The 22,500-nt window shown below is 54.1% G+C and overlaps 1 protein-coding gene across 1 annotated transcript in view; it reads left to right on the top strand.

Annotated features, from left to right (window-relative positions):
- Positions 1-22,500, top strand: part of LOC133123645 (neuropilin-2-like) — a 93,852-nt gene that overhangs the window by 31,769 nt on the left and 39,583 nt on the right. The window contains 4 exon segments of the mRNA XM_061234122.1: positions 5,761-5,991; positions 9,450-9,605; positions 10,188-10,357; positions 13,173-13,328. Of these exon segments, the coding sequence (XP_061090106.1) occupies positions 5,761-5,991; positions 9,450-9,605; positions 10,188-10,357; positions 13,173-13,328 (713 nt within the window).

Genomic DNA, 22,500 nt, shown 5'->3' with positions numbered 1-22,500 from the left:
TCAGTCTGCAATCCATCCTGACAATCGGTGGATTTTTACTGCTCCTCTCTGCTTACCCTGACACCTCCGAGAGGCTCCCCTGAACCAGTCCGGTCCTCCCGCCAGTGAAAGGGCTTATCGTCACGGGCTGCCCCTGCCTGCCTCACACACAATACAGTTTTAATGTCAGGCCCAGTCTGCGGCCAGCCGGCTGCCTCTCTGCACCCGCGCGGGGTTCAGCGGCCCCAATCTGCATTATCAACACATGCATGAGAAGGAGGGTCACACTTTTCTTTTTTAAAGCATCCCAGTTTTAAACTCGTAAATGCCAGTACACTATCATTTTTTTTTTTCAGCTATTTGAGAAGTAAGGTTTTTTTCTGGAATGTTTTATTTTTGGAATTCAGGAATTGGTTCTAGAACACGGTTTCTAGTGTCAATGCTGATGTCACAATCACTGAACCGGCAATTGGAAGAAGTGGAGTTCTGTGGTTAAAAGGGTCCAGAATACATGTAAAAAAAATAATAATAAAATGAAAAATCAGAGAAGGTTAGCGTGGTTGGGAAGGGCATCAGACGTGCACAAATGCAGGGGCGATCGTGCGGGGCTGGTTATGGAGGGGAGGGAGAGGGACGTGGCACGGCAGAGATGGAGAGCAGACCCTATTCCCGTCCCGCACGCGGGAGACGGCCCCCGCCCGGCCGAGCTTCTCGTTTCGGACCCCTGTTTCTCCCCAGCAACCCGCCGCGGCGTCTCGCGTCAGCTCCCTGTGAGTGAAGGCCTCTCGGCCAATCAGGGCGCGGTGCCGAGCGTGTGGAGGGTCGGGGGGGAGGGGGGGGGGGGGGGGGTGTGTGTCTGGCGCCGCGGGGGGTGAATCCGGGGACGGCATGTTTTTGGTGTGTTCACTAACGCTGAAGTAATGAGTAGTAACAGTAGTAAAAGGGCCAGGCTCCATCATGCGTACACACACACGTGCTCCCATTCACACACACACACACAGACACACACACACACACACGTGCTCCCATTCACACACACACACACACACACACACACACACACACACACGTGCTCCCGTTCACACACGGTCGGCACGCGGAGGCAGCGGGGGGTCGTGGCGTGGGAAGATGGCCGCCCCACACACGCACTCTGGCTGGGGGAATTAGGCTAACGCTCGCAGGCGAGACGCCTTAACCCGCTTTCCGTGCTCTTTGACCCGGGGACGGGAGCCGGCACGCACCCCCGCCATCTGGGCCGTCCCGCCCCGCACGCTCTCCCTCAGTCTGCCCGTCCCGCCCTGCACGCGCTCAGTCTGGCACACGGCCGGGGACTAGCGCGAGCCGCGTTAGCGCTGTGGCTACGTGTGCGGTACACCACCAGACCTGCACCGCAAATACCAAATAATAGGACAACTTTAGCACGTATTTAATTAAGACTTATATTTAGACTCATAGTATTATTTATATATTTTTGCTAAATAAGACAAAATAATTTTCAATGGGGGGGTGAGTCTTGAGTCTCATTGTGAGTGTTGTTTAGCAGTGCCGCTGGAAGCCTCCTCTCGCAGAGGCAGGGCTGCGTGGGGCTCATCACCGCAGAGAGCGCGTAGCGCCAGCGCCGTATTTATATCCGTGTGTGGGCGGGGCGCGGGCAGAGTGGGGGAGCTGCTCTTTTTCAGCAGCGCTCCTGTGTGCTCCTCCATGCTCCTGCGTGCACCTCCACGCTCCTCCACGCTCCTGCATGCTCCTATGTGCTCCTGTGTGCTCCTGTGTGCTTCTGTGTGCTCCTCCACGCTCCTCTGCACTCCTGTGTGCTCCTGTGTGCTCCTGTGTGCTCCTGTGTGCTCCTCCCTGTGTCTAATGAAGACACGACCTGTCACCCGGATACTAGGTGGTGAGGGAGGGGGGTGGGGGTGACATTGCTAATGCTGAGTCTGTGAGCGGGACACTCTCAGAAATGAAGGTAAAAGTGCTTAGAAAGGTGCCAAAGCTTGTCCCTGGGGTGGTACCTGAAACTGTACCCCTAGCCAGAAATATCTATGTACCTTTTTTGCCTAGTGTGCTTGACTGGAACCCAGAAGGTTGGTGGTTCAAGCCCCAGTGCAGCCACAGCCGCTGGGCCCTTGATTGCTCCAGGGGGGATTGGCCCCTGCTTAGTCTAATCAACTGTAAATCGCTTTCGATAGGAGCGTCAACTGAATAGCTGCGATGTAATGTAACCCAAAGGGAACATTACTGTGCTTCCAGGGCACAGTCGTGAAATTTGATCCTCGAGGAACAAAAATGTCCCTCCACTGTCACTTTATTTCGGAGAGACGGAGCTTTTTGGAGCGCCCCCCCCTCACTGACTCCCAGTGGCGGCCTGAGGCCCCGTCTCATCACTGCTGGGGGGTCAGTGCCTCTCATTTAACCCTCGGGGGGGTGGGGGTGGGGTGGGGGGGGTGTTCATGCTGTCGCCTGTCTAACTGGCCAGTCCTCCACCCCCCTATTTTTAGTTCTTGGAAAATTTATGGCGGTCTTGGCTTACTGGTGTCCCAGCATAGCTGTGTACAGGAAACGGAAGGGAAACACGAACACAGCAAACATGTGGGGATCGTATCAGTGTCAGTGTCAGTGTGTGTGTGTGTGTGTGTGTGTTGGGGGGCGGGGGGTGAATGCTGAATGGACTGCATCTAAATATCACTTTTATCCAAAGCGCTTTGCAGTTGATGCCTGGAAATATTTTGCTTTGGTCCGCTTGGACTCTGTCGGCTTTCATCCAAAGCGACTCGCAGTTGATTAGACCCAGCAGGGTCCGGAGGAGGAGCCGGGGCAACGGCGTAACCATGGTAGCAGCTGGTGGATGAGGGCGCAGTATAAATAGTTAAGGGATCAGAGTTATTTAAGAGGGGAGCGTTGGAGAGTTGAAGATTACCGGCTGTTTTGTTCTTTGATCCCGGCGTATGCTGCCCCCCTCCCTCCTTTCCGCACTGCCAATTCCAGACCCTGTCAACAGCACACAGCCATGTTCCTCTGGACCGCATTCCTACGCTGGGGAAAATTAAGCTGTCCTTTACCTGGCTGACACTTCTGTCCTGGTGTGTGTGTGTGTGTGTGTGTGTGTGTGTGTGTGTGTGTGTGTGTGTCTGTACCGGTGCAAATATGTGAGTGCACTTGTGTGTGTGTGCGTTTGTGTGTTTATACACATGCAGATATGAGTGTGCACGTGTGTGTGTGCATGTGTGTGTGTCTGTACACATGCACATATGTGAGTGCATTTGTGTGTGTGTCGTGTATGTGTGTGTGTCTATGTGTGTAGACATGCAATTATGTGTGTGTGTGTGTGTGTGTGTGTACACATGCAGATACTGTAGGTGATTGTGCATTTGTGCGTGTTGTGTGCGTGTGTCGTGTGTGTGCGTGTGCATTTGTGCGTGTTGTGTGCGTGTATCGTGTGTGTGCGTGCGTGTGCTTGTTTTCCTGTGCGTGGGTAGAGCGGTCGCAGCCTCGATGTTAAAACAGGAGCTCAAGGTGAACGCTCCCGTCTACCTCTTCCTCTGCATTTGCATATTTGATGAGCGGTGGGATGCCGGGACGGCTGTGGTCCTCCAGATGTGTCGGCTTGGATCCGTCAGCCTCGGTACCGCGCACCGTGGCCCACTTTACATTGTTTACCCGGCAAAAAAAAAAACACAAACAAAAAATCTGAAAAAAACGTTGAATACGAGCAGCAGCGTGAAATATGGATCAGAGGCTGTGGGGCTCCGGAGGAGGCCGGAACATTAAACGAGACGCACGGTGGTCCTTTCTCCCGCTCGGCGCTCGTACAAACACGCGCCGCGGAGACTCTCTGCAGGGTTATTTATCGTTTCCTCCGGCCCGCCGACTCGACAGCGGCTCCGTCAGCGGCAGGCTAAAGCCCCCTCTCCTGTTTTTATTTTTTCGATTATTTGTCTCTGACGTCATCGACCGAGGGAGGGCTGGGGGTTGGGGAGAGTCTGCGGAACACGGCAAAAAAAAACCCTCAAATAAGTCAGTCTTAACAAGTATATTAGTCTTGTAATCTTATTTCTGTTACATTTTTTGCTAAATGAGACAAAAAAAACAAAGGTGAGAAAGTTTGACTCATTTCAACATTTCCCTGTGGGGTGAGAGAATTTCACTTGTCAAGCAAACAGTATCTTAAAACAAGCTAATATTTTCCACTTCAGAGAATAAAAAATAAGACTGTAAGTCTTATTACAAGACTAAAAACGCATGTTAAGACAGCGTTTTTTTTGCGGTGAGGTGGTCAGGTGACAGAAGGGGGGGTGGTGGTGATAATATCTTCGGAGCTGAATTGTCAAGAGCTGCCGGAATATTGGGCAGAACGTCGCGTTACTGCCCCTATGTACCTCAGTCACCGCGGCGTTCGTGAGCTCCATCTGCGGACAGCTGGACTTTTCGGGAACACCCTGTTCATGTCACGCTGACGGACAGATCCGCCGTGACAAACCGCACAAAGAACGCAACATGGACCAAGGCCGGCTCCCTTTGAACCGTCACACCCCTGCAGGCTACCCATGATTCCTCAGCGCCCGCCACGAACGAAAATGATATCCAGATATTATGCAACCATTATCTAACCCCTTATTTCTGGTCGGGGTCAGCCTATCCCAGCATGCATTGGGGGGGGGGCGATAGGTGGCAATAGTTGGCCAGTTAATGGCAGGGCGCCTCCGCATTTAGTGGCCGCCGCGAATAAAACATCCAGATATTATTATTGTTTTATTAATGATGCTCCGGCAGTCACTCAGCGTGGTGGAGTCTGCACAGAGGTGGGAGCACGGCTGAATAAATCACACAGAGGGCGCCGAACGTGCTTTCTAAAAGGGGAACCGGCGTTTGTTTCCCAGACGTTGTGAGCGTGCCGTGATGAGCATTAGCGTCGTTAGCGCGCGCTGGGTTTTTCCCAGCCTCTGGCGTCGGCGCTACGCTAATGAGCCTCAGCAGCCTGTTCCGGCTGTCCGGGTCTCAGGCACGTCGAGGCACCGCCATCCCAGGGTGCATTGCGTCTGCGCGGGGACCCTCGCGCTACAGCGGCACCCCTATTGGTGAGCGAGGAGAACGGTTTTGTCACAAAACGACTCACCGCAACGTAGCTTCACCTGGATATCGTCTGGACTAAGTCCTGGTCGGCTGGAAAACTTCCGTTTGCAATCAAATGTCGCTGGGGTGTGGCGTGGCTGGGTGTTTATGGGAATGCTTGACGTTTTTGCTGATGTTTCGGCGATCTTTCGCCATAGAAACGTCGCATTCTCACGAGGGTTCCTCTCACTACGCGGTCACCTCTCCCCACCCCTCCCTCCCTACCTGCCTGTGATCCTTAATTACATTCGCTTATCGTAGCTATCGCACTCATGTATACCTGTTTTGTTTTCGCTTGTGTTATATTTGCAGAGTCAGTCTTATTGCTGCTTCCGTTTGTTTGTTCTGAACAGATTAATCCACAGGGTGCTAGTTCTTATCTGCGTTTGTGGTCACTACTAGAACCTGAACTGAACTTGAACTGCCAACTGCACTTCCCTCTAGGGTTTTCAGCGCACTTATCCCTGGTTCTGATTTGCACTTTGTTGTACGTCGGTCTGGATAAGAGTGTCTACCAAACGCCTGCAATGTAATGTAATGTAATGTAGTGTAGTGTAATGTAGTGTAGTGTAGTGTAATGTAATATAATATAATGTAATGTCATGCAGTGTAATGTCATGTCATGTCATGTAATGTAATGTCATGTAATGTCATGTCTGTTTTCCGGACACCCAGGTTCGGACTTCTGCTCCCGAAACTTCACCAGCCTGTCGGGCGTGATCGAGTCGCCGGGCTTCCCCGACAAATACCCCCACAACCTGGAGTGCACCTTCATCATCATCGTGCCGCCCCGCATGGACGTCACCCTCACCTTCCTCACCTTCGACCTGGAGAACGATCCCCTGATGGTGGGCGAGGGCGACTGCAAGTACGACTGGCTGGAGGTGTGGGACGGCATCCCGCAGGGTGAGGAAGGCCGCCATTTTGTCAAATCGGACGCAAGACGTGTTCGTGAACATCGTACCCGGGTTAACCGTTGTGTCGTCTTAAGGGGTCAACAATGACCCGCCTCTATGTTCGACAGCAGAGAAAACCCCTTAAATGGTATTTTTTCAACTTGAAATTTGATGACAAAGTTTGTGATGAGCGACAGGTTGTTTCTTCATGCAAAATAGATTTGGGGTTTAAAATTCAATTAAGCTGCTTTATTTTAGGGGTTTAGTGAGGGCGGGTCATTTTTGACCCTCAGGGCAAGGGGAGTATGCAGAATGTTGAGACTACACAAGGGTTAACTTTCCGAGTCGAACTAGGCTCAACGATATGTTCTGTTGTTATGAACCAACCGCACTGTGAGTTGTGAGGCAGGGATATCACACAGAGTCATTATCTCACTTCGTCGTCGTCGTTGTTGTTGTGTAAATCACAGTGAACGTGCGCACAGTGATTTTTCAGGTAGCAGGGGCCCAGGCCCCCAATAATTAATAATAATTTTACGTGGCGGCTATTTTCGGCGCGGCGCGCAGGAAGATGAAAGAACAGCCAAGGGGTGCTCTCCCTCCCTCTCGTATCTCGCCAGCCGGGCCGAGAAGCCAAAGCTCCCCTATTATTCCACGGAGGAGGAGGTGGTGGAGGAGGAGGAGGGGAGGTGGGTTGGTGGAGGAGGTGGGTAGCGGCACCAGGAGCAGCAGCAGCTTTAACCTTTATCAGAGAGTAAAAATAGGGCGTGAATAATACAGCGCTGGGGCTTAATCCGCGTCTGGTGAACAGCGCACTGAAGCACCCTCTCCCGCATCTGTCACACTAAAGCTGCCTGTGGAGAGCACGCTTCCACCCTGGACCTCATAACCAGCGTCTCAGTGACGCTCAGTGACTCAGTCCCCCCCTCTCCCTTTCTCCCTCTCTACCTCTCCCTTTCTCCCTCTCTACCTCTCCCTTTCTCTCCCTCTCTCTCTCTCCGCCTCCCTTTCTCCCTCTCTACCTCTCTCCCTCCCTCCCTTTCTCTTTCTCCCTTTCTCTCTCTCTCTCCCTCCCCCCCCTCCCTCTTTCTCCCTTTCTCTCTCTCTCTCTCTCCCTCCCTTTCTCTTTCTCCCTTTCTCTCTCCCTCCCTCTCCCTCTCTCTCTCCCCCTCCCTCCCTTTCTCTTTCTCCCTTTCTCTCTCTCCCTCTCTCTCTCTCCCCCTCCCTCTCTCCCTCTCTCTCTCTCTCCCTCCCTCTCTTTCTCTCTCTCTCTCTGTACATTTTCAAAGTTAAAGAAAGGCTTTCCCCTTCCCTAGTCTGTGCCCTTTTCATGCGGGGAATACATGATGTCATCTAGAAGCCTTTGGGCTTCTGCCGCCTTATTTTTGTCTTTTTCGGTTACGACGCTCAAGGTTTCCCATGGTGCTTTGCGGCGGTCCTCGCCCTTCATCCGAGGAAGTGCTTCCTTCGTGTTTCCTGAAAGCAGGGAAAACCAGCAGGGAATCACAGACGGAAAATCGGGATCGTGTAGCCGTGTCCGAACAACTCAGACAGATGTATTGCAGAAACAAGACCCTTGACGTGAGTTACATAATGCAGGGATATAGAAATATCCCTTCAAAATAGAAACAGGAGGTCCCTGGGGGTAGAAGGCGCTGAAGATGTTTTATGGGGCTTTCCTGGGTTTATCTCTGGGCCGCGTTCCTGATATATGCGAAACCTTCGAGTACCCATCAATAAAGACGGTTTATTTCCGCCATTGTTCAAGAGTCTCAAGTACCCTCCACTCCCCAAAAGAAGAAGAAAAATCAATGCCGGCGATCGATCCCCGGCCACTCCATCCCTTCTTTAGCGTCGCTGAGAGGGCGAGGGATGCCGAAGAGTGCATAAAACCGCCCGGGCCGGCCCCGCTGCCCCGCGACACAGCCCGCCGACCGAATCTTAAATCACACAAACAAACGCCGATTAAAGCCGAACGCATCGATCACGCCGAGCTCCGGGAGACCGCGTCTAATCCAGAGAGCCGGGCGGAATGGAAACGGGAAGCGGCGGGAGGGGGCGGGGGGTTATTATCGAGACTAAACCACTTATCATGTCTCTCTGCTGGGAGAGACGACCCGGCCCCTGCGTGGCCCGGGTCCCCAGCCAGCGGCCGTCGAAAGCCCGCCGTCTGAGCCCCGAGCCGCCGTCTGTCGCCGGCCCACGACTTATCCTATTAACGGCCCGACCGGCCGGCTGGCCCGCGTCTGAGGGAGGATGAATGTTCTAGAAACGTAGGGGGGCTTTGGGGCTGGGGTGGTGGGTTTTCTGTGTCTGAGGGAGGATGAATCTTCTAGAAACGTGGGGGGTTTTGGAGTTGGGGTGGTGGGTTTACTGCGTCTGAGGGAGGATGAATCTTCTAGAAACGTGGGGGGGGGCTTTGGGGCTGGGGTGGTGGGTTTTCTGTGTCTGAGGGGGGAAGAATCTTCTAGAAACGTAGGGGGGCTTTGGGGCTGGGGTGGTGGGTTTTCTGTGTCTGAGGGAGGATGAATGTTCTAGAAACGTGGTGGTGCTTTGGGGCTGGGGTGGTGGGTTTACTGTGTCTGAGGGGGGATGAATCTTCGAGAAGCGCGGTGGTGGTGCTTTGGGGCTGGGGTGGTGAGTTCACTCTGTCTGGAGTTCATTCCCGAGGTTCATGCCCATGGTTTGTTCTGTGGTTCACTCTCTCGGCCTGATTTATATACGTTGTCGCACAACAAGTGTGGCAAGGACGTTTTTCGCATGACGTTTTGCATTATACTTGCGATGTAGGTCTGCGATGAGGGTTCTATTGTCTCTATGGTAATGAGACGTCAAACTCCTGCCAGTTTACAGTTAACGTTTTTTTTGAAAAACAAGACTCTTCCATGGTAATGACTTTGGCTGTTCCATCTGGTCGATCCTGTCCGAGTATGACTGTCATTGTCATTGTTGCCATTCGACACTTGTCGCAAAGGGTTGAGCGAAGTTGTATGAATCAGACTTTAGAGTTCACTGTGTGATGTGCTCCGCAGTTCCTTCAGAGTTTCACTCTATGGTTTATTCTATGGTTCACTCTTAAAGTTCATTGGACGATTTGCTCGTTCATGGTGAGCAGGTTCATTCATGAGATACCGTCACATTTTTCTTGCCATTGTTTGAGGGTTTTTCTTCCTGGGGATGTTTTTTTTAAATCTCACAAGCTCGCTATTTGGAGATTCAGGTCTGGTATTGCACTTCTCTTACTCTTTGTGACAGTCTTCTGTAAAGCGCGCTTGAATTGAGTTCAATTGAGGTATGGTTTATTCTCAGATTTGCTCTTAAAGTTCATTGTGATATGTGCTGGTTTGTTCCGAGGTTCACTCTGGTTTATTCTATGGTTCTCTCTTAATGTTCACTGTGATAAGTGGTCTGAGGTTCACTCTCAGCTTCATTGTGCGTTCTGAAGTGCGTTGCGCTGTGTGTTGGCAGTGGGCCCTCTGATTGGACGATACTGCGGCACTAAGATCCCGCCGGAGATCCTGTCCTCCACGGGGCTCCTGTCCCTCACGTTCCACACGGACATGGCCGTGGCCAAGGACGGCTTCTCCGCCCGCTACAACATGACCCAGCGGGAGGTCAGCGACAGTGAGTACTGCCCCACCCTCTCTCTCTCCCTCCCTCTATCTCTCTCACCCCCTCTCTGTCCCACCCTCTCACTGTCCCTCTCTCTCTGTCCCTCTCACCCCCTCTCTTTCTGTCCCACCCTCTCTCCATCCCTCTCTCTCTCCCTCCCTCTACCTCTCTCAGCCCCTCTCTCTGTCCCTCTCTCTCTCCCTCCCTCTATCTCTCTCAGCCCCTCTCTCTCTGTCCCTCTCTCTATCCCTCTCTCTCTCACCCCTCCCCTCTCTCTTTCTCTCTCTCTCTCTACCTCCTCTCTCTTTCTCTCTCTCTCTACCTCCTCTCTCTTTCACTCTCACTCTCTGGTTCTCTGTCTCCCCTACTGTGTCCCTGTATCTCTCTCTCTCTTCCTCTCTCTCATACTCTGTCTCTCTCACTCTTGTTTCTCTGCTTCTCTGCCTCCTCAAAAGAAGAACTTCGCCCTGGAAAAATATGCGAAAATTGATGTTACTTTTGTAACCGTCAGTATAACCTGTAGCTTCTTTGCGCATAAATATAAAACGGTTATTCAACCTGACGCGCGTGTCCCTGGTCTCTCTGCTCTCCCAGACTTCCACTGCAGCAGCGCGCTGGGCATGGAGTTCGCCCGCATCTCGGACGACCAGATCTCGGCCTCCTCGTCCTTCTACGACGGCCGCTGGTCCCCGCGCCAGGCGCGGCTCAACAACGACGACAACGGCTGGACCCCCAGCGAGGACAGCAACAAGGAGTACCTGCAGGTAGGCCCCTGTCCTCACCTGAGGTACCCGCAGGGCCCCTGTCCTCACCTGAGGTACCCGCAGGGCCCCTGTCCTCACCTGAGGTACCTGCAGGGCCCCTGTCCTCACCTGAGGTACCCGCAGGGCCCCTGTCCTCACCTGAGGTACCTACAGGTGGACCCCTGTCCTCACCTGAGGTACATGCAGGGCCCCTGTCCTCACCTGAGGTACCTGCAGGGCCCCTGTCCTCACCTGAGGTACCCGCAGGGTCCCTGTCCTCAACTGAGGTACCTGCAGGTGGACCCGTGCCCTCACCTGAGCAACGGAGCCCCTCCCACCATCGCTCACCTGACCTGTCTGCCCATTGGCTGCGGTCCCAGGGTCTACGGCAGGTTCTGAGAAGTCTGAGATGGAGAGCAAGACATGGCATCTCAGTGGTCTACCCTGTTCAAAATGGTGTCTCGGTGGTGTACCCTGTTCAAAATGGTGTCTCGGTGGTGTAACTGTCTTTGTCCACATGCTGATTTCGAATCGCGACAACAGTGCCAGAGTCGATGAGTACTACCGAAAAGGCCCTGAAAATATATTTTATACATGTAAGCAAAACGGAAGTCTACCACAACTCCATACTGAAGAGCCCCGTTGCATAACCATGTACCAGCATTTATGTACGGGAGAAATGGAATGCCACATAATAGCAAGGGCTTTGACCAGCTCATGGCAGGAAATGGTTTGAATTGTAGGCGGTCAGAGCTCTTTATATGAGGCTGAAGGGCTCATAGGGTGAGACGCAGTTGGGAGGGGGTGGGGGCAGGGAGAGTTAATGCTCCCCCAGGTTAATACCCCCGGCAGTGATCAGGCATGACGTGACAGGAAGTGACAGGAAGTGTCACGAGGTGTAGCGAGTGCAGCAGAGGAACCTTCAGCGCTAACGGCGCTAACCGCTAGCTCGCGGCCGGGTTCCTGTTTGTGTGTTTTTCCCCGGCTGTGTGGTCAGCAGTTCTGCGGTCACAGCATACCTGCCAGGGGCCAGCTGTTGTCCCGTGTTAGCGCCTTGGAGAGGGGGCCCCTCGCATCGCTCCCCCAAACACACACACACACGCACGCGCACACACACAAGCACACACACACTCCACAGGCTGAGATGCCGATGGCACCATCTTCGCTAGCAGCTGCTCTGCATGCCAGAATGCCACGGGGCTAACCCGTCAGCCTAGTTAGTGTGACTGTGTGTGCGTGTGTGTGTATGCCTGTGTGTGTGTGTGTGTGTGTGTGTGTGCTTGCGTGTGTGCATGTGTGTATGTGCGTGTGTGTGTGCGTGTGTGTGTCTGTGTGTCTGTGAATGTGTCTGCGTGTGTGTATGTATGTGTGTGTGTGCGTGTGTGTGTCTGTGTGTGTGTGTGCATGTGTGTATTTGCGTGTGCGTGTGTGTGTGTGTGTATGTATGTATGTATATGTGTGTGTGTGCATGTGTGTCTGTGTGTGTGTGTGTACGCGCGCGTGTGTTTGTGGTTTATGTTTGTGTGTATATGTTTGTGTGTGCGTGTGTGTGTCTGTGTGTGTGTGTGCGCATGTGCGTGTGTGTATGTGTGTGTGTAGTGTATGTGTGTGTGTGTGTGTGTGTGTGTATGTATGTGTGTGTGTGGTGTATGTATGTGTGTATATGTGTATATGTATGTATGTATGTGTGTGTGCGTGTGCGTGTGTGTGTCTGTGTGTGTGTGTGTGTGTGTGCGTGTGCGTGTGCATGTGTGTGTGTGTGTTTGTTTGCACATGTTCATTCATTCATCATTTTTGCAGTGCCCCAGCAGTGGGCAGACGCTGGTCTTTGGTCTAAGTGTGCGGCCCTGACCTGTAGATAAGACGTCAGCCTCGCTCTGTCAGAGACAGGCAGAGGGTTCTCACGGCCCATTACGCTCCTGGACGTGGGGAATACTCAGAATTCACAATCTCCTCGCCCTCCCCTCCTCCCCTCTCCACGCCGCCATCCGTCACGGACAGAGAGCGCAGTGTTGAACAACCCTCTGCTGAGCACTCTGACTCGTGCAGCTGGGATGTTACAGCCAAATCTGTCCTCCGCATGCTCTGGTCTCCGGGCGCAGCCTGATGATGAGGCATGGTCCTGTTCTCTGGGCGCAGTCTGATGATGCAGCACACTCTTGTCCTCTGGGCACAGCCTGATGATGCGACATGGTCCTGTTCTCTGGGCGCAGTCTGATGATGTGGCACACTCTTGTTCTCTGGGCGCAGCCTGATGATGCGGCACACTCTTGTTCTCTGGGCGCAGCCTGATGATGCGACATGGTCCTGTTCTCAGGGCGCAGTCTGATGATGCGGCACACACTTGTTCTCCGTGCGCAGCTGATGATGCGGCAGGGCCACTGTGATGGTAACTGCCATGTGATTGATGAGGGTCCTTCCAGGGAATAAAATAGTTAGCAGCGGTCTTCTGTACTATCGATCTTTATGTCAAGGTGCCTTTCGTGTGAGGGTGTGTGTGTTTATATCTGTGTGTGTGTGTGTGTGTGAGTGTGTATGTTTCTGTTGGATGATGGGTGCATCCAACAGAAACATAAGTGGTGCACCTGTCTCTCTGACAGACACCAGGAGCTGTGTGTGTTTTCACCTTGGTGTTTATATGACACAGCAGGCAAACAGACACTCTCCTCTGGACTGCCACTCACATGCCAGTGAAGCTCCACCATCTCAGCTGCGCCCGCCCCGTCTAAATGTGGAGGCGCCTGGCGGGGAACACGTGAAGCATCAGATAACAAACACTAATACTAATAAATAACCTCTCTCCCTCCCTCCCTCCCTCCCTCCCTCCCTCTCTCAGGTGGATCTGAACTTCCTCAAGGTCCTGACGGGCATCGCCACCCAGGGCGCCGTCTCCAAGGAGACGCAGAAGTCCTACTACGTAACCACCTTCAAGCTGGAGGTCAGCACCAACGGGGAGGACTGGATGATCTACCGGCACGGCAAGAACCACAAGGTAGGGGCTGAGGACCGGGGGGGGGTGTCCGGGGCTGGGGGGAGGGGGGCTGTTTACCCTCTGCTTCTGGCAGGGACAGGGGGAGAGCAGGAAGCACAGAGGCCCTTTGTTTGTGTCCTCTTATCTACCTGCGCTATCCATCATGGCTGTGTCCGCCTGTCACGGTCACCTGTTTGGGCCGGGCCGCACACACGGGGGCGTGGGAGCCTGTCTGGGGCTCGTCTCTCAGACACGCTGTTTGGGTAATAGAGCTGTGAGCGCACCCTGGGGTAGTGGGGGGGTTTGGGGGGTGGGGGGGGGACGGTGTGTGGGACGGCCTCCTGGTTTGGCAATCTGAGTCCGGTCACGGTTTTCGCTTCTCCTCACTTCTCTACACGCGTGTTTCCGCGCTGGGCCGTGACCGTCTCCGTCCGTCCGCGAGTGCCGCCGCCGCTGAGCCTGCCGGGAGATTTTACGGCGACTGCTTCTGATCTGAGGCGTGGAGGGGAGACCTTTGGGCCGGTTTTCCCCACAATCCTCCACTCCAGAGCCGGGAGATGAGTAACAGAGGCTACAGACGGGAGGGAAAACGGTGGGGGTGGGGGTGGGGGTGGGGGGGGGTGAATGGAGGATCATGGGATAGAGTAGAGGAAGATCCGCCTTTGGGCGCCTTCCCACAATCCTCCACTCTGAGCCCAGGAGAGAAACGGAGGCTGCAGAGGACGGGAAGGGAAGGCTTAGGCTGGAGAAGAGGATCATGGGATTGAGATGAGGAAGACTGAGAGGGAGGGCTGGAATGCATGATGTGATTGAGGGGGCAGTAGACTCCACAGGGGGCGGGGGGGGAGGGGGGTGCACTGACCCCCTAATCTCTCCTGTCTCCATTAAAATCCCACAAATTACTGGCAAATCTCATCGCTTCTGGGGTGGAAATGGAGTAAAGGGGGCACGGTGATTTGCGATGGGAAGAGAAAAACAACAACGTTGAATTTTAAAGCCCCCCCCCCGCCCAACTGGCATACACGTGACCGACAGGCCTGGTTAATGTCTCTATTCAGACCCCCTGCTGACCAGAGCTGTCTCTTAATCTCACAGTAAATTCAGCTCTTGGGCTGAACCCGCCCCCCCTTCTTAAGCCCACTGTATTAATGGGGTTTTATTACATTTCAGATTTATTAATATTGATACAGACCGTCATGGGAGACACGTATGAATTATGCCTGTTTATCGCCCCTGTTTCCAGATGGATGTGCAGTGCGGTCCGTAAGTATTTGGACAGTTTTGGCACGATTTCCGCTCTTTTGGCTCTGTACTCCAGCACAGTGGATGTGAAATGAACCTATGTGGGGAGAGTGCTGGCTGTCGTCTTTAATTCGATCCACATCCAGTGATCTGTGTAGGAATTACTGCCCTTTTTATACACGGGCCCCCCCCATTTCTGAGTGATGTTTTCTCTTCATAGACCAGCCAAAGGGAAAGGTGAGGGTTGAGGCTTTTCTCCACACTCGGGAGTTTTTTTTAGCTCTTGCTGTTTAGGGGCTCAGGGCTGGGATCTCCCCCATTTTGTTCTTCCTCTCCGTTACCCTGTAGAGCGTCTTTGTGACGGCCTTCTGTGAAAAGCGCAAAACGAGTAAAAAACAACGGAGAGTCGCTGCTTTTTCACCTTTACGGGTCACGTGGTCGCGGGGGTTTCCAGAAGCGCGCATAACGCTGACGGGTCGTGTTCTGGATAGAGAACGGGAGTGAGGACCGGCAGCGGACGCGTGTGTCTCAGACGTGCGAGGTCTGACAGGGGGATACAGAGCCGTGTCCTCCTGCATCAGTCAGCCTCGTCCGGGATATTTATGGGTGCTGCGCGCGGGTGAAGGTTGTTCCGAGCAGAAAAGCGCTGATCCGGCGGGATCTGGACCGGGCGGGTGGGGCCGGGGGTCGGGGGGCGGGGGGCCGGGGGGGGGAGGTGTGAGGGGGTTGGGGCGGATGGGACGTCCCGGTGGGAGGTCCTCTTCCTCCTGCGTTCGCAGGTGCCTCGCCACTTCCTGTTTGCGAGCTGCCGTGGCGACAGGTTCGGACGAGCGAGACCGAGCGAGAGAGAGAGAGAGGGACAGAGAGAGAGAGAGAGAGGGAGAGAGGGAGAGAGAGAGAGGGAGAGAGGGAGAGAGAGAGGGAGAGAGAGAGGGAAATCAAAATCGCGGGCGTACGGTGAGGGGAGAGGAGAGGATGCTGGGATGGCGGGTGGGTGGGCGGTGGCCCGTGGCGGGGGGGGGGGGCGTCAGAGCGGTGATGTCAGTGCGGGAATGGGGTTGGGAACGTCGGAGTCAGCGTTCCGGCGTTCCCGGACGCTGTCGGCGGGACTGAGTGGTGGCTCATCCGTCTCGTACTCGGCCGAGCTGGGAGAGAGAGAGAGAGAGAGAGACAGAGGGAGAGAGAGAGAGAGAGAGAGAGAGAGACAGAGAGAGAGGGAGAGAGGGAGAGTGAGAGAGAGGGAGAGAGAGAGAGAGAGAGAGAGAGCACCTGTCCCGCACCTCAGTAAATCAGACCCCGCCCCGCTCCCATCAGCGCTGCTGTTTCTGGAGGCCCGTCACGTTCAGCCTCTCTATCACACTCTCCACTGCTGCAGTGTGAGCTCAGGGAGGGTACACTCACTGCTCTCTCTCTCTCTCTCTCCCTTTCTCCCTCCCCCACTCTTTCTCTATCTCCCTCTCTCTCTCTCTCCCTTTCTCCCTCCCCCACTCTTTCTCTCTCTCTCTCTTTCTCTCCCTTTCTCCCTCCCCCACTCTATCTCTCCCTCTCACTCTCCCTCTCTCTCTTTCTCTCCCTTTCCCCCTCCCCCACTCTTTCTCTCTCTCTATCTCCCTCCCCCACTCTCTCACTCTCCCTCTCTCTCTCCCTTTCTCTCTCCCCCGCTTTCTTTCTCCCTCCCTCCCCCTCTCTCTCTCTCTCTCCATCCTACCAGCCAATCTCTAAAGACTCAGTCGGCCTAAAACAACAAATTGCCTCATATTTTTTCTCACAAATATTGTTTTCAGAGCAAAAAAAAAAAAAGAAAGTATTTATTTGTGTGGATGTCAAAGCGCATAAAGTTTTGACAGGAATCCTGAAATACTGCAAGTCAATTTGGAAGCAGGGAGAAGCGATTATTCACAGTGCATAACTGTTTCAGTTCTACACTGCAGAAAGTGACTGCCTTAACAAGCATTTTAGTCTCAAGGCTCAAGATCTTACTTTTTTCTCTCCAGCAGAAAATATTGGGAGGATTTAAGGTGAAAAAAAAAGGCGTAATTATTTTTGATGATTCAAATACTTTCCTACACTTTAGCGAGCTTATCTGGTGTTTTGGAACCATTGAAATACTCTCAAAAAGGGCAAACCCCACCTTCTGGTCCTCTTGGTTGGCTCAACTGTGCCAGGCAAGATCAATTGAGCCCAGAAAAGTGAGTGAATCCAAAATAATTACGTAACTGACTGTGATACTGTAATCCGTCTCCATTGGGCTTGAACTGTGTTGAAAGGATGCGTGATAAAAACAGTGTGGAGTGGACTCCTCTTTGACTGGTGTGACGCTCGCAGTGCTGGGACCAGCAGAGCCTGGTCTCGCTCACAGTAAACACGTTCCTCTGTGACACGCCGGTGCGCTCGTGTCCTGCTCATTGTCACGCGAGGCGGTTTATTTGAGAAACCGTGACGGATGTTGGTCCGCCGAAACGGTCCGTCTCGCTCCCACGCTCGGACGCGCGGGCGTCTGTTTACCGAAAGAGCCTCGCTCAGTCTCGCGCCCGGACCGGGGGAAGAGGCGCTGGAGTCTGTTGATAACTCAGATTTCCTCCCCGCAGTTCCCCACACAAATCTCTGACTCCATGAGCGGGGGGAAACAGCGGTTATACCCCCTCCCCCCCAAACGCACTTCCTCTTTCTGCTGTCACAGAGACTGGGGCGGGGGGTGCTGTCGTTCTTCACTGGTTCTGACAGCTACGGAGTGGCACTGTACCGTTGCATCATGGGTAGGGGCTGAGACCAGGCCATGGATCCTACAGGGGCTGGTGTTGTGATCGGGGAGGGGAGTCTTCTGGTGTGCGGTGTCTGAAATGGAAAGCCCCTGGCATTTTCTGATTTCATTGTAGATATACTCCTTCCCCCCCCCCCCCCACACCCCCCTACAAAACACCCTTCCTCTGTCCCTCCCCCCACCCCTCTGAGAGATAGCCCTGGATCTCAGCCAACTGGAAGCAGCTCCCACTGCTGATATCTTCATCTGGAGAGAGAAAGAAGATGATAAGAGGAGACAGAGAGAGAGGGAGGAAGTAAGGTAGAGGAGAGAAAAAGAAATATAGTTTGGGAGAGTGATAAAGAAATAAGGAAGGTGGCAGATGGGGAAGAGAGAGAGAGAGAGATAGAGAATAATGTCTTGTGCAGAAGTGCGATGGTTGACCACATGATCCCCCTGGTATCATAAAACTTGGAACAGAAATCTGCTCAATGGAGCGGCATAGCACACCAAAAATAACGACTTTACTCAATTCCCTGCTCTTGTTTTCAGAATGACACTTTGACACCTGGCCCCCCCGGGCCAAACTGTGACCCCCCCCCCCCCCCAAAAAAAAAGACCTGGGCTCAGCACCCCAGCATAAAAACACAAATTGTATCACACACTTTGCTTTGTAAGCTTTGTGGCAGCGTCACATAAATATTATTTATGGTGAATGCGGATTGTCTGTCCTGCTCTTGCATTTATTCCCCAGGGGGGAGGAGATATGTCACTGTTCATTATCAGTGTCCGTGTGTGTGTGTGTGTGTGTGTGTGTGTGTGTATGTGTGTGTGGGTGCGTGTGTGTGTGTGTGTGTGTGTGTGTGTGTATGTGTGTGTGTGTGTGTGTGTGTGTGTGTGTATGTGTGTGTGGGTGCGTGTGGGTGCGTGTGGGTGCGTGTGCGTGCGTGTTTGTGTGTGTGTGTGTGTGGGTGCGTGTGCGTGTGCCTGTGCGTGTGCGTGTGCGTGTGCGTGACATCTGTCCGTCACGAGGAGGCGGCCGGGTCATTATTTTTTAATCACCGGCCACGCGTTCAGCCATAACACGATGCCCCCCCGGCCGGTCTGACGTGTAAATTATTCAGCCTGTGCTGAATATGAGCAGCAGGAAACAGGACAAAAGCCCCCCCCACTTCTGCCCTCGACAGGTAAACTCAAATCACCCACATCCCTGGTCCCCACCTCCACCGCCCACCTCTGTGGCCCTTATCAAAATAACTGAGCAGTCAGACCCTTCACGTTAACACTGCCAGTTAATGGGAATGACCTCTGACCCCTGGTAAGAGAGAGGATGGGAGTATGGGTAATGTAGTTCTCCTGCCCTTGGGATGCAGGAGTCAGGGACTGATCCTGGCTTCCACATCCAGCTGTCACTCAAACTCCCAAAAGCCCAGGGTTGCTTCCTTTGTCAGCTCTTTGGATCGGAAAATCATTGCATTACTGTTACTTAGCTGACGCTATTATCCAAAGCCACTTACAGTTGATAAAGGATAAACAGGGGCCAATCCCCCCCCCCCCCCCCCCCCCCCCCGGAGCAATGTGGGGTTAAGGGTCTTGCTCAAAGGCACAACAGCTGGTCTTATTGTGGCTACACCGGGGCTTAAACCATCAGCCTCCCAGGACCCAGTCATGAACCGTAGCCACTCGGCTATAGCCTACAGGCTGCCCCAACCCCCCCCCAGCACCGGCCGAGGGTGCAGGGTTTCCGTCCTGGTTTCAGGACGGGGGAGCAGACAGGACAGATGGCCCTGGTGTGGGACATACCCCCGGCTTTCGCCACTATCTCCCCCCCTCCCCCCTGCTAAGTCCACCTCTTTATCCGCCCAGCAGACAGTGTGTCTGCCGTGTCGACTGCGCAGCAAAGCCCCACTCCGCTCCGGCGGTGCCAGCGCCGTGCAAACCTGATCTACCGTCCTGTAGGGTTTCACCCCAACCCTAACGAAGCACGCCTCGTTCAACGGCTAGAGCAGGGCTGCCCAACCCTGTTCCTGGAGATCTACCGTCCTGTAGGTTTCCACCCCAACCCTAACGAAGCACACCGCGTTCAACGGCAAGGGATCTCCTTAAGTTGCCAGTTTGTCAATTCGGGTGTGTAAATTAGGGTCTGAAAAATGAAAACCTACGCGCTGGTAGGAAAGGAACAGGGTTGGGCAGCCCTGCTCTAGCTGTTGATTGAGGTGTGCTCAGTTACGGTTGGAGTGAAGACCTACAGGACAGTAGACCCCGGGAGGGTTGATTGAGGTGTGTTGTGTTAGGGTTGGAGTGAAGACCTACTGGACACCCCGGGAGGGTTGGGCAGCCCTGCTGTAGCTGTTGAATGAGGTGTGCTCAGTTACGGTTGGAGTGAAGACCTACAGGACAGTAGACCCCGGGAGGGTTGATTGAGGTGTGTTGTGTTAGGGTTGGAGTGAAGACCTACTGGACAGTAGACCCCGGGAGGGTTGGGCAGCCCTGCTGTAGCTGTTGAATGAGGTGTGCTCAGTTACGGTTGGAGTGAAGACCTACAGGACAGTAGACCCCGGGAGGGTTGATTGAGGTGTGTTGTGTTAGGGTTGGAGTGAAGACCTACAGGACAGTAGACCCCGGAGGGTCGGGCAGCCCTGCTGTAGAGTGCACAGCGGCGGGAGAGGAGTGTTTTGGGCTGACAGGTCGGTCCTCAGAGGCACAGCAGCACGCCTACCTGTGTGTGACAGATACAGGAAATAAAAACGCCGGTGTCTCGCGGCTGTTTCCTCTGAGCCTTTCCTAATACATTACCGCCGCGCGCCTCTGGCCCCCCCGCGCTCCCCTCCTCTTTCCCCTCCTCTGCCCCCCCGCGCTCCCCTCCTCTCTCCCTCCCGGTCCCGTGGCTCAGCTCGGAATACCGGCGTTCCCGTGCCCGGGAGCGACGCTCCACTGAGCCTCCTGAGGCTCCCTCTCTCCCTGTGATCACCGCTCCGCCCGGATCTTCACCTGCGGCCCGCCAGCCCGCCAGCCACCTCCCGCGAGAGCCAGGCTTCTCTCTCTCTCTCTCTCTCCGTCTCTCTCTCTCTCCATCCCTCTCCCTCTCTCTCTCCGTCTCTCTCTCATCCCTCTCCCTCTCTCTCTCTTGTCTCTCTCTCTCCATCCCTCTCCCTCTCTCTCTCTCTCCATCTCTCTCCCTCTCTCTCTCTTGTCTCTCTCTCTCTCCATCCTTCCTCTCTCCGTGGAAACGGAGGGAGCTGAGCCCTTGGCAGGCGGGAAAGATTCCGGTTGGCACGCGGAATTCCGAGGCTCTCCCACATAGACTGCTGTTTACTGGTCTTAACAAGTGTCATAGTCTTGTAATGTGACTTGAAAAAAAATTCTCTCTCTCTCTCAGGTGGAAAATATTAGCTTGTTTTAGTTTCTGTTTGCTTGAAAATGTTCTGACCCTACTGGCAAATCTTGAAATGAGTCAATGCCCTGTCTCTCCTCATTGGCTAAATATAAGACTAAAATGCTTGTTGAGGTGGACTTATTTTTAGGCAGCAAGATTATAGATGCAGGAGAGTAGAGCCTTAATTAAACTCCAGTTATTTCCCTGGCCTTGCAGATTGTCCAGATGAGCAGACGCAGTTTGTGTTTTACACGTTGTGCAGGCAGATATTTAGCGATGCGTTTCAGTTCGAGTCATTTTCACAAGGGGACAAGCAGCACCCCGGATTCAGACCATCTTTCAGCTCCAGCTCCTACAGACAGAAGGATATGTGAACGGGAGATAGGGCGGTGGACAGTGGGCTGGATATTGGGTTTCCCCTAGTAGGGCTAACGTCTGGGCTCCTGTCTCGTTGGTATGGGAGTGTGTTATGGGTGGCATTCCTGAGAAGCACAGAGAACGTGTGTGTGTGTGTGTGTGTGTGTGTGTGTGTGTGTGTGTGTACGCACACTTGCACATGTGTGTGTGTGTGTGTGTGTGTGTGCGCACGCTCGCACATGTGTGTGTGTGTGTATGTGTGTGTACGCATGCTCGCACATGTGTGTGTGTGTGTGTGTGACTGTGTGTGTGTGTGTGTGTGTGTGCGCGCGCGCACGTGTCTGCCCTCGTCAGTGTCTCCTCTCCACATGTAATCACACACACAGGGGTCATATGTCTGTGCAGTGGTTGATGGGACAGCTTTCAGAGCACGGTGCCCTGTTCTGGATAACAATGAGAAGGATGTGCATCCTTTCAGCAAGGCATCGAGAGCAGTAAAGACTCGTTCCATTTTTTACTGAACTTGCGCAGTTATCCAGCTAACTCAGTAATCCTGCTTTGTGAAACCCCAGGTGTGTCATGGTGACGGTTGTTACATCCTCATCAAACACCCTCATGGGGTCGAGCTTCCTTGTAACACAGTCAGAAAGGGAGGAGGGGGGGCGAATTTTCCTGACCGGCAGGAAGGTGTCCATCTCCTCTCCACAATTCCCTCTCCGGCTCGTCCCTTCATCTGGAGCGTGCGGTCTTCCCACGTTTTTCCGGGCGGCGGGACCGCCGCAGGTGCAGCGGGATTGACACAGGGAATAATAACGCGCTGAATTTAAGAGGTGTTGTACTTCCTCCTCTGACCTCGCTCTGCTCTTTTATTACCCTGCCGGGGGGCGGGGGGAGGGGGGGGGGATGACTAACGCCCAGCGCCGGGTCACTTCCTGTTGAAAGGCCGATGCCCTGTGCCGGGTCACTTCCTGTTGTTGTCGTTCCCCGAAGTGTGTGTGTCGAAGTGGGAGGTTTCGGGAGTGGGAGATGTGCGGAGGGGTCGCTTTCAGCTCCCAGGCCCCTGACACTGTGACACGCTGGCGGGCGGGCGGCTAGGAGAGCGGATCTGTCACGGCCTGCTGAGTCGTGTGTGTGGTGTGTGTGTGTGGGGGGGGGGGGGGGGGGGGGTGGGGGGGGAGGAAGAGGGAGGGGGAGGAGGAAGGCCACACAGTTATTACTCCCAGAGGGCCATGGGGCGGGGAAAGCGGACGGCGAGGCTCTGTCAGCGGCCATGTTCTCATCCTGCTCTTCTCCGTCCCCTTCGTCTCTCCGACCCACCGCTTCCCTGAATGTGTCCCTGCGGCAGGATCTCTGGGGCGGGGCCGGGGGGGGGGGGGGGTCCTCTCTGGGCCCCTGGGCCCGCTCGGACCAGCTGGGACGGGTGACACCGGATCCCTCCGAGCCCAGATTCTGTTCCTGTGTGCAGCGGGGCAGGACTG

This window comes from Conger conger, chromosome 3, assembly GCF_963514075.1.
Source record: "Conger conger chromosome 3, fConCon1.1, whole genome shotgun sequence".
Taxonomy (NCBI): Eukaryota; Metazoa; Chordata; class Actinopteri; order Anguilliformes; family Congridae; genus Conger; species Conger conger.
This window is presented reverse-complemented; position numbering and strand designations above follow the sequence as displayed.